General features: G+C 36.9%; 1 protein-coding gene across 1 annotated transcript in view; it reads right to left on the reverse strand.

The window, feature by feature from the left end:
• Positions 1 to 1,048: 1,048 nt before the first annotated feature.
• The window catches only part of LOC107656334 (adiponectin receptor protein 2-like), a 38,878-nt gene continuing 27,370 nt past the window's right edge, over positions 1,049 to 12,556 (reverse strand). The window contains exons 3-8 of the mRNA XM_016444137.1: positions 7,671 to 7,826; positions 4,915 to 5,086; positions 3,595 to 3,781; positions 2,631 to 2,818; positions 2,181 to 2,374; positions 1,049 to 2,081 (exon numbers count right to left, since the gene is read on the reverse strand). Of these exons, the coding sequence (XP_016299623.1) occupies positions 1,953 to 2,081; positions 2,181 to 2,374; positions 2,631 to 2,818; positions 3,595 to 3,781; positions 4,915 to 5,086; positions 7,671 to 7,826 (1,026 nt within the window). The 3' untranslated portion in view covers positions 1,049 to 1,952. The remainder of the gene's footprint in view (positions 2,082 to 2,180; positions 2,375 to 2,630; positions 2,819 to 3,594; positions 3,782 to 4,914; positions 5,087 to 7,670; positions 7,827 to 12,556) is intronic.

The following is a 12,556-nucleotide window of genomic DNA, read 5'->3' on the forward strand; positions in this document are numbered from 1 at the left end:
AAAAACCAGTTAAAAACCAATTAAAACCAGCCCATTTAACAAAAAAATAAAAGAAAATAAAAGAAAAACCAGCTAAAACCACTTGATTTAGAAAAAAAACCCCAGCTAGATAGAAAAGTTTGTAGACAAACTTTAAATTGTCTCGAGAAAGCCATAGCCTGGAAGTTTTAAGTAGTTTTAAAAGCTTGAAGTTTGTAGTTGTTTAAAATTCATAGTCAGTGCCTTCCTTAAGGACAGAAATGGACTGAAGAACAGAAAATGACGTTTCAGTATTTCTGATATTTTCTTGATTTGAAAATGCCGTGCTATGCCGTTGTAATGTTTCAGGACAACAGTAAGCCATTTCCAGGTTAAAAAGCACTGCTTTTATTATGTGTTTGTTTGAAGGTTTATAATACCTGGAAAGTTATGCGTTATAATTCATGTTAATTTCAATGGTGATGCCAGTGTTCATGTGGAGTCAGGAATAATGTGATTACAAGTGACATTAATTCTTTAATATTAATGAGAGCTTATAGTGAAACAATGTAAAACTAATAACTCTGCTTTATGCAAGTTAATTATTTGTTATATAGCATGCATTATTTTTCTAGGATGTGTAAAAGTGATGTAGGTACAGCTTGTCCACTTGTTTGGATAGGCTACTTGAGTCACGACTGTGCAACTTGTAAGTAGGACCATTACAGGTGTCTCAGTTTTACTGCCAGGTTTCATTTTGAGCCAATCACCCGAGCTGCAAATGTCGTGATTAATTAAGCTAGCAACAGTTAAAACATTAACTTGGCGCAAAAAAGAACTACAGCAGCAAAAAAACAACAACCACCACCACAACTGTCATGAAAGTTTTTATTTTAAAATTAAAATAATGATCAATGCATGTAAAAATCTCTGAGAAAACAAACATTGCTCATGTTTAAATGTGGAATATTACAGGTTGTTGTAATGTTTCCATGAAAACGCTTGAATAAATTATATCACATACAGATGGTGAACACAGAACATTACACAACAAATGCATCCTTGCACTGCAAAAGTATGATTTTATGTACTTTGCAAAAGCAAGTCTTTCATCGATTCTTTTTTTTTTTTTTCAAAACCGGGTTGAGTCAACATTCACAAAGATGAATAAAACGAGAACAGAGTGAAAAAGAGAGAAATGATCAAAAGATGGAAAACCGGCCTTCTGTTTCGAAGGAAACAGCACTGACAGTGATATGAAGGCCTGCGGAGTATGTGAGTGCTGAATCCTGGCGGCTCCATCGTGTGCAGGGCGTCCCACTGGCCTACAGGTGTGTTTTTAACTCTTAACAGTTGTGCTTAGGATAACAGAACACCGAGGCATCTGGTTGGCCGCTTCCGACTCGAAACCAGATGGGTCCTCTTTCCCTGGAATAACATGTTCTCTCTTTTACCTCCGTTAAACAATATAATGATATAATGATGTATTTTTTAAAAACATTTTATAACTTTATTTTTGTACAAATCTATATAACCCAAATTTTAGAAATCTTATTTACATCAAAAAGTTTAAAATGGCTAACTGCCCACCCCAAGAAACGTTCACACATTTGCATTTTTTTTGTTGTTGTTTGTTTTTGAGTTTAACTCTTTTTCTTGTACAAAGAAAAAACAGCAACAGACCACCAAACAGCAATAGACCAAGCCAAAAAGCTCCTCTTTCTCAATATATGATCTTAGGAAACACAAACTGCCATCCTCAACCTGTGTCCACCTTATCCCTTGATGTATTTTATTTAAGGGGCAAAACAGAGAACAAACCAGAAACGGAAAGAGAAAAATAAGAAAAATAAGAAAGGTGGGTAACTTTGTCGTTCAGTGCTGTCCTCTTAGGTTTACCCCTCATGGGCAGAAGGAACAGTGGTTGGCGGCAAAGGTAAGAGGAACGTTGTCTCCCTCTAGTGGTGCGTTTCAAGCACCGCAGGACATGGGGCTCACACGCCACCCTCCTCCGCACAGCCTCCGCCAGCTGTGTAACGAAACTCCTGCAGGTTGGACACACCGTGGAAGTGCACAAAAGCACCTGCTACCACCAGGATATGGAACAGCTGATGGGAGTGGAACTGCAAAATAATGACAAGGTACGGATTAGACTTTAAATGTAATGAGAGGCTAGTTTTGCATTGTGAACTCAGTGTGTGAATTCCAGGACATCGACTCACCCAGATGTCACACTTGCCAGGGAAGAATCTCTCGGGGATGCGTGCGGCGTACAGGCAAGCTCCGGTGATGTACAGGACAGCCATGAGGCACAGCCAGCCCATCTGACCCATGGTGGTGGCCCTCAGGAAGCCCTCAGTGATCATAAAGTGCAGCGTGGGGACGACTCCACTGAGGCCGAGACCCACAAACACACCTGAGACACAGGACAGGTATTCATTTAACTGTTTATACTGAGTTATTAGATGTTTTTATACCTCCAAAATTAACATGCATAGAGTGCAAGTAGAAATTAGGAGAAAAGGAGTTTTATGGTTGGCTGTTACTGGGCTACTTCTTGTTACACTGTTCCTAGAGGTTATGGTGTACTAGAGCAGGACAGAACAATAAAGTCTATTCGGATCAAAAGCATGCAGAAGAAAATGTCCTGAACAATAAAGATTGCATCTTACCGGCCCTGACTCCACGGTACTGTGGCGTGGAGAAGAAATCACACTGTGAGACTGTGATGGCAGCGACCCCCAGAATACACACCACTATTAGGTATATGAAACAGGGCTGAGGGGAGCAGTAGAAAGAGTAATATAGCCAAGGTACAAAACTGCCCATGATCAGGAACGCAATGCCCGAATAGTCTAACCTGTGACAGGACAGAATGAGAGAAAGGAGGTTAAGAGAAAATGTTAAATTAACTTGATTTTAAAAATAATTTTACATATATTAAAATTAAATCATTTCATGATTAAAACAAAACATTTCATTAATTTAAATTTTTTTAAATATACTAAACTTAAAGAGAAATTTAAAAACATTTCAAAAAGGTTCATCAACTTTCTTGACATCATTTTAACTTACTTAAAAAAATAATTATATATATATATATATATAATAGAATTAATCGTGGTTAATGTTTACATATAATTAATTTTTTTAAGTTAAAATAATTTATATTAACATTAGTTGAAGTGTATTATGGACTAAAAAAAAAAAAGAAGAACTATATCTACCAAGTAACATTAACAAAGATTAATAAATGCCATATATTGATCCTAGTGCATCAACTAATATTAAAGTACAGAACCTTATAATAAATTGTTACCCACAGTTAAAATTCCTTAATAGTTGGGAATACTATCATCTTTTTTTGCAACGTGGAAGTAAGCTATTTTCTGTGAACGTGCGAGACTTCAGATTCATTAGCCGCTATAGATAAATAGTTAGAGGAATAAAGAGCAATAAACGGTCAAACTATTTGCGCTACAAACCACTGTTTATAATTACAATAATACATTATCAAGCAGCATAACAAGCTGTTTTGTGCACATTCAAGTTACAAATGGCCACGTCCACTCAGCACTCACTTTAAAAAAAGGTGGATAAGAAGAATTGTTTGCAGTGAGTGTTGCAGGTGCTTACTTTGAGAAGACACGGGACACCCCCTCTGAGTGGCAGTAGACTGTGTGAAAGAGCCAGGAGAAGGACAGGCAGAGAATGGCCCCCAGGAAGAACGTGCCGATGACAATCTTCTCCTGGAACGGGGCCACAAATGACATATTGGGCCTGAACATGTACACAATGCCCAGACAGAGAAAGAATAGGCAGCCTGGAGATACAAGAGAAATACTGGTTACGTGTGTGTTTGTGTGAGTGTGAGTGTGTGTGTGTGTCAAATCTCAATAACCCAATAAATGCTAATCATTTAAGGCAGAGTTATACAGAGGCCCCTCCCCTCTACAGGTCAATACAATAAATCAATAAATGTACAAAGAGTAAAATCGAAATCAAACTGAACTCAAAGCACATCAGAAAGCTCAGCAGTTACTAGTAGATCAACATTAAACATCTGCTTCATCTATTATGGCTCAGTCACACCACAAGTCCAAAGGTGAAGATCAATAGCTGCACATTACAGTCTCACCTCACGATCAATACCATTACCTAGAGCCACAGTCTATTATGTTAAGCATGACCTTACACCAGCCCCTACATTCAATGTTATGTAAAGAATGATCACATTTATCCACTAGGTGGCAGTACAGCATGCAGAAAGCGAGTGCTTACTGTTCTGACGTAATTATTCAATTTAATTTAAATGCAATTTCATTTAAATTTAATATTTATATTTTATTATATACATTTATATCTGTATATTTCCATTTATTTTATATTTATTTTTTATTATGGATATTATAAATATATTAAATAAATATTAAATATTTAAATTTGATGTTATATTTTGTGTGTATGTGTGTTGTCTTGTTTACCCAGCACAGAGTCAGGCTATGCATAAAGTGATTGCATACTGCTCTGATGTAGTTTCTATAATGGTGATATAATTTTCTATAATTATTTATTACATTTTTTTTCTATATATATATATATATATATATATATATATTTATTTGTTTTTATTTATTTATTTGGTTGTTTGTTTGATTGCTGTATCCAGGACAGGTTATACAGAAACAAGAAGAGTGCTTGTTTAGACGTGGGAGTAGTTTTGGTTTTTATTTAATTGGAATGTAATGATTAATTTATTTTTATTATTAATTTAATTAAATTTAAATATAAACATACATGTATATAAACACATATACATATATATATACATATATATACACACACACACACACACACACACACACACACATACACATATATATATAAATAAAAATTCTAAAAAGTACAAATAAAAAAAATAAAAAATTGTTTTGATTGTAGGTGTGTTTTCCGTACCCAGAAGATGTGTCCAAATGTTGCCTGTTTCTGTATGGATTCTGAAGATGCTCTTGAAACAAGCTCTGAAGGAGGGCATGGGCGGCCGGTGCCCATGCAACAAGAAATCATTATCCTTCAGCCAATCAGGGAGGACATCATGTGGAATGACACGCCATCTGCCCTCCCACATCTAAGACACAAAATTAAAAGCATCACTGTAAGATCTCAAAAGCAACCCTGCAGTTTTGAAAAGATGATGTATCTGGCCACTCTTTGACATGTCATTACACCAAGCTCCGGTCAGCATTACTAGTTGGCATGAAAAAAGCCCTCTCATTTGACTTCAGAAAGTAATTACACGGTCCATCCGTATATGTGAGAGAGGTTGAGAGCAAGAGATAAGTATTACAGTAATTATGAGTTAAGGCACAGGCAAAAATTACATATACAAAGAGCCAGAATAATTCTAAGGCTCAAAACATCCTCTACAGAAGTATGTTAGCACAAATCTAGGTACACAATCTTGTGTATTATTGCATGTACATGTATTACACTGCATTCTCAGCAGAGCAAGTCAACTTCTGTCAAGGTGGCGCAACAACCTGTGAATCCAACAAAGCAAGTTGAAATTTATAGCAAGCTACCAGAATAACACATGCAGTTTAACAGAATAGTTAACCCAAAAATGAAAATTTGCTAAAATGATCTCACCCTCAGGCCATCCAAAGTGTAGAGATGAGTTATTTTCTTTGTAGGAACAGATTTGAAGAAATGTAGCATTACATTACTTGCTCACCAGTGAATCATCTGCATTGAATGGGTTTACTTGTGGATTATTGTGATGTTTTTATCAGCTGTTTGGACTCTCATTCTGATGGCACCCATTCACTGCAGAGGATCCATTGGTGAGGAAGTGATGAAATGCTACATTACACCAAATCTATTCGGATTAAAAAACTAACTCACCTTGTTTGGCCTGAGGGTGAGTAAATATTCAGCAAATTTTCATCTTTGGGTGAACTATTGATCTCTCATTTAAAGAGTCTAGTTAGGGCCAAAGAACACATCAAGTACAACAACAACATCTTAGCATAACATTTTCATATGCACAATTGCGTAGACTATGTTCCTTTCCCAAGAAAAGGTACTTATGAATTTAGAGTGTGTGTATAAATATATATATATTTTCAAAGAAAATTAGCTGATTGCCGTGCATTATTCTCCACATATAGCGCGATCTGAACCCTAAACACGTTTTGTCAAAAAAGCCGGTTTTGTCCACTTTCAAGGCATCGTGGGTTCACATTTTACAGCAGAGGCCAACAAGCGTCCTTGTTTTTGAACAAAAGCCGCTAAGTCCATTTTAGCGAATCAGCGCGCTGTATTCAGGTCAGGTGACAAGGCTACTTTTACTTTGAAAAGACGTGCTAGCTGAGAGGAGTTTCGTCAAAGCTGACTAAAAGTGATCGAGGATGGATTATTTCGACGAACTTGATGAACCGGTGATATCTTCTTCAGGGTGAAAAAGGAAAATAAAAGCTGAAAAGTTTTCACGGAACCTTGCAAAAGCAGCGCATTACAATAGTGAGGGAAAAGCTCCGTGTATTGCGTGTAATCACATCCATACAGTTTATGATCACAACAACGTAATTACTTGGTTTTGTTTACCTCTGAAACACGAAATGTGTAGTTATCTGCTTTTGCCAAAAAACGACTGTTGGAGTTGTCTGCTTTTACTATAAAACAAACTTTTAATATGTAAAAAAAACATACTTTCAATTAACTTTAATTTTGTAAATTACCTGTATTTGTTTAAGTTATTATTACTTAAAGGGGTCCTATTATGCTTTTTCAGTTTTTTAATTTTAGTCAGTGTGTAGTGTGTATGTTTGGGCATTAAAAAGATCTAGAAAGTTACAAATCTCAAAGTCCACTCCAAAGGGAGATATATATCTATCTGAGTCTGGATTTTTTTATCTTGTGTGGTTTTCATAAAACTAGGTTGCCTGGTTTCTCAGGCAGTGAATACAGCCGAGAGCAAAGAGGCAATGAACATGCTGTATCTGCTGAGAGAACCGCTCCTAGCTCTGTGTGTATCAGGACATACTTTTATATAAATAAAACAAAACAATTGAAACTAGGTCAGTTTGTTTGATTGAACTCCATGACGTGCCTTTCGGTCATCTGTCAGGATCTGTGTTTTAAAGTCTTCCTAGATGTGTTCCTTTCAAGACTGTACCTGAGTGCTGATAGTGAATGGCACTGATTGGATCTTACACTGTGCTTGCTCTTCGACACAGAGAGCTTTGGCTTCTTCCCCAGAGGGGGAGAGAGGAGAGGAAGGAAAGAGCCATTAAAGCAGAAGGGGCTCAAAAAGCAAACTAAACTTGAGCTGGTTTATAAGGCTCAGCATTGCTGCGCATGCTACAAAGGACTGCTTTCAGTTCCTGTTCCTCTGCATATGGCAGACTCTCAATACAAGATTGAGATGAGAGGCTGCCGGAGCCGGAAGATGGGCGTCTGGTTTGGCAGGGATGTTTTCCGTATTGGAGGACTGTGGCGTGTTCGTGCAAAGGCAGCTGTGATCACTCAGATCGGGTGAGGTGCGCTGATGTCATGTGTTTAATCTCACCGTATGACCCTTGACATATAAACTCAATGATAATGCACATCTGTGTTTTCGGAGTGTGAGCCGGGTCTCAGCTGTGAAATGAATGTGTGTGTGTGTGTGTGTGTGTGTGTGTGTGTGAGAGAGATGAACTTGAGAGTCTGACCTTGTGCACAAACTCCTCCATCCTCTCCATGGCGTGGTGTGCCTGTAGCAGAAGTCCTTCGTCAGAGCTCTTGTCCTCTTCTTCCTCCTCGTCATCTTCCTCTTCTCTTTCTGTCGTTTCCTCCTTTTCGTGTAACACCCTCCTCGCAAAGAGACACTGAAAACACACAGAAACAAAAAAGTCAGGTTTCAGCATTATCTGGCACAGTGAATATATAGTTTCTATCTTTCATCTATCCATTTATATATTTTTTTGTTGGTAAATATATCTGATGTATAGATAGATAGACAAAAGTATTTTGTTTGTAAAATATATGTAAAAAAAATAAAATGCACAATATTGTTTGTTTATATATTTATATACATATATTTAAAATACAAAATTAAAAAAATCTATCTATCTATAAAACAAAATATTGTAATACAATGAAATAGGTTTATATATTATTACATTTTATAAAAAGGTAAAGATGCATCTCTATAAATATTGCACTCAAATATTCAAAAATATTTAAATGACAGAAATTCGTTTTCAAAAATGAAAATAAATGTAGTTAAACTCACTACTAAACCTCAATAACAGACTAGTCAGTTGTTGGACAACTAATCAACCATCCTGACTCAAAAACCATCAACCGGGACATCACAAACTCAGAACCCATATAAAAAGCATTTCAAGTACTTTCTCCAATACACACACACACAAACACACACACTCAATTTAATTAATACTGCAATTGATTGGTATGACCTTGCTTGTGGCATGTTCTCAGCGCTTTGTTTGTTGGAAGCAAAGCCCTGCTGACTTGCTCCAATTTATCTCTGCGCACAGCGTGTGCTTATACCAACAATCAGCACTGTGTGTGGGGGGGGCATAAAGATCATCCCCAAGAGGCTTATATACGCTCATCTATGAAACATACAATGTTGAACACACTAGGGTGCATGTGCAAACATCACTAACACAAACTATTAACAGTATCAGGGTGAACACACTTTCTCAGGTACTGCCACTGCTCAGATATATAAACACACACACACGCTTTCCCGAAGCAGCCTGCATTGAATAAATATCAAGTCGGCTTTGCCTTGTAGCAAATCTGTGGCAAACTGCTGGACAAACAGATAAGATAGAAGGAGAAAGGGTTGCAGAGGGTGAAAGTGTGAGGTGTTGTTTAGTAGCACAGGTTAACAAGCCTCTCTTAAGTGGATCAGACTTGGCCAGTGGGACATTCAGCATCTCGGTAATCAGCGTTGACATGGCATTAGCGTGGTACTAATTCCCTAGCAGCTTTGAGAATAGCCCCCTCCTCATTCCTTAGGCTGATACTAAGAAACACACACACACACACACACACACAGCTGGAGGGAGTCCTAAACAGAATAAGGTATGACTAGAGCAAAGTCATGGACTTAGGTGACCTTGAAAGCCCTGGGCTGGGGCATCAGTGTCACTTCTAGTGGATAGCCAGCAGGGGTCCCACTGCAGTGAGTTCAGCACCATTTTGACAGTGTAACCGCACACAGATGACAGAAGACAAGATTCAACAGCGAACGCATCTGAACCACATTTCTTTTACTCTGTAATTAGGTGCAGTCAGTCAATAAAATCACAAACAGACACTTGCGTTCTTGCACATACTTTTTGCTTCAGCCCGGCAGCACTTTAAGGCAGGTCCATAAATAGACATGCTTCAATGGTTTCTAAACTTATTCAGCCTTGAGTTCAGCGATTAAACTTTACCAGATTAGCAGAAAGACAAACTGCACAGGCCTTCAAAATTCAAACAAGAAGTAAAATGGATGAATGGATCAAATGTGACATTACAAGGCATTAATGTTTGCCTACAAAACCACCACTGGCTCTGCACCCCTTTACCTAAATTCATTACTTAAGACTTATGTGCCCTCTAGAAGCTTGCGTTCTGCAAGTGAACGGCGATTTATTGCGCCATCCCAAAGAGGCACAAAATCACTTTCTCTGACTTTTAAATTAACTGTTCCCTCCTGGTGGAATGACCTGCCCAACTTAGTCCGAGCAGCTGAGTCCTTAGTCATCTTCAAGAATTGGCTAAAAACACATCTTTTCCATCTTTATTTGACCCTCTAACTCTAGCACTCTCTATTCAAATTCTATTCTTTATTTAAACATTTTTTTTTGCCCCTTTTAGACTTGCACTATTTATTTACTAACCGCTTGTTTTCTTTAAAAAAACAAAAAAAAAACTAACACTTGCTTCTCTTATCTTTTTGCATTCTATCTATTTGTTTTCTTTTTATTTATTATACAATTATAATTCTGACTTTCTGACTTCTAATTAACAAAAGCAAAAAAGGCCTCTAACACTAGCTATCTGTTTTCTTTTTATTATATGATTTAAAAAAAAACATGCTACGTGTACTGCATTAAACTAACTGAGACTTGTTATAGCACTTGCATATCATTGCTCTTTTGTTGATTTTGATTGCTTCATTTGTCCTCATTTGTAAGTCGCGTTGTATAAAAGCGTCTGCTAAATGTCTAAATGTAAATGTAATGTAAATTTACCAATTAAAATAATAATAAAAAAAATATACAATGAGACTAACAAAAAAGTAGAAAAAATATATCAATAATATATTACATTAATATTTGCAACACAAATATATTTTTAATTTTATATATTAAATTAATTATATCAAATGTAAATATTTTTTTGATTTACTACCTTTTAATTAAAATAAAAATTATACAATTATCAGCATTAAAAATATCAAATTATACAATTATCAGAAAATAAAAATTATGATTAATAAAATACTGCCTTTGACTTATTTTTTCAACCATTTATGAAAACCAGTGTGTCAAAAGTCATCAGTTTAAAATAGGTTTAGTCTAAATAAAAACAACTATTATTTTTCAAATTAATTAATTAAAAATTCACTATGAAGGAGATGAGAACATCACTATATTATACTATAATATAAATGCCAGGCAGATAATAAAACCAGACAAATATAATAAATTAAATCAATTAAATTAAGCTTAATACTTAGAATACTTAGAAAGTATGGGTTTAGAAAACAATAAAAACAATGTCTGGACATTAGTAAATATCACAAATCAAATACAGGTGTAGTTGAAGGGTTATAGGTCAATATATGCCCTGAGCGTGAACAAGATGAATCAGGCATTGTGCAATACAGTGAAATAGACTCCTGAGAGTCCTAAATATATTTTCACCTGACAAACTATCCATCTAACAAGCAAAATCTGGGACACTTCCATGGACAAGTAAACCTGTGAACAGAGAGGTCACGGTTAAAAGGCAGACCAGTTAACAGTGTGTCTGTCTTGTCAAGAAGAGGAGCCGTGTTCAGTTCACTCATTACAAGAGTATGTGTGCATATTAAACATGTGGTGTCTGTCCTAACGCTTTAAATGCTATCCATAGTTCTACCTATGCGTACCTATTAGGGTACTTTATGCCTAAAAAGGGCCTCTCTCCGACCTGTGCAGAATGAAGGAAATGGCACCTCTTCACATCAGATTAGATTTGTCAACATGAGAATTGCAACCACAATTTTAAGAGGTGGTTTTGTAACTTTTGCAGCTTTCAAAATCAACACTTTCCCAGATTAAAATGTACAGTTTAAAACCATATAAATGGGTCATATTATATTATAAATATTATTATTAAAATATTATAAATTATAAAAAATATAGAATCATGATAAAAATTATTAATAGTTTTATAATGATACACTTATAAAAATATATTTATTTTATTTTTGGTGTGTGTGAGTGTGTGCACATCCACATGGTTATTTAAAGGGGTCATATGATGTTGCTAAAAAGAACATTATTTGGTGTATTTGGTGTAATGAAATGTGTTTCTAGAGTGAGCAGAGGCGACGGGGTTGAGAACGGCGTGGCCGGCGGATCCAACGAAGGAGCGGCAAGCACATGTGACGACCCCGGGCTGGACTCCGCTTCGTCCACGGTGAAAGCCGATCCGGCGATCCACAGCGCTAAGTTGATGTATTGCCTCAGCGACCAACACAGATCAGCTCCAGGCATGACGAAGCGGATATCGTCCTCTTTTGGAAGACCAAACAAAGTAGTTTCGCTTTCACAACGAAGCACACAGCGTCTTCAAGTCATGGCGGCAGCGGCAACAATACTACAGTGAGAATAAAAGTTACGCCTTCTTTCTTTTTCGTGAACATTTGGGCGGGGTTATGCAAATCTTCTCACAAAGTGAGGTAGATATGTGGGAGCGTGTTAGAACGAGCTGTTTTAGGTAGGTGTGGCTGACTCTTAACTTTTATATATATCGATATTATATATATCACTAGGGCTGTCGCGATAACCGCAATATCGCAATACCGCGCTATTGACAAGCAAACCGCAGAGGAATGCAAGAACCGCAGCAACCGCGATTTTTGCGCGTTTTATTTTTTCGTAAGGTTATGCCCTTCTCGTTTTGCACTTCATGCATGTGGACTAAATATTAAACAAGTTAGTAATGATAACATAATATGTACCATGGTGATTTGTACAGAGGCTCGGGCTTCGTAGATTTGCACGTAACAAGCCTAAACAGACAGTGAACGAGAGAGAGATCGACTGAGCGCGTGCGATTACTTGCGTCTGTCCTCCAGGCAGAGTCATATATATTTGTGAAAATAGGTTGTCGCTGATTTGTACAGAAGCTCCGTAGATTTGCACTTAACAAGACTAAACAGACAGTGAATGAGAGAGAGATCGACTGAGCGCGCGCGATTACTTGCGCCTGTCCTCCAGGCAGAGTCATATATACTTGTGAAAATAGGCTGTCATGTCCAAGGAAAGCGAAATCTCTGTCTTAGCATCGACGCATAGCTGGTCAGCTGAGCCTTCTAAAG

This window comes from Sinocyclocheilus anshuiensis, unplaced genomic scaffold, assembly GCF_001515605.1.
Source record: "Sinocyclocheilus anshuiensis isolate Anshui unplaced genomic scaffold, SAMN03320099.WGS_v1.1 scaffold183, whole genome shotgun sequence".
NCBI lineage: Eukaryota > Metazoa > Chordata > Actinopteri > Cypriniformes > Cyprinidae > Sinocyclocheilus > Sinocyclocheilus anshuiensis.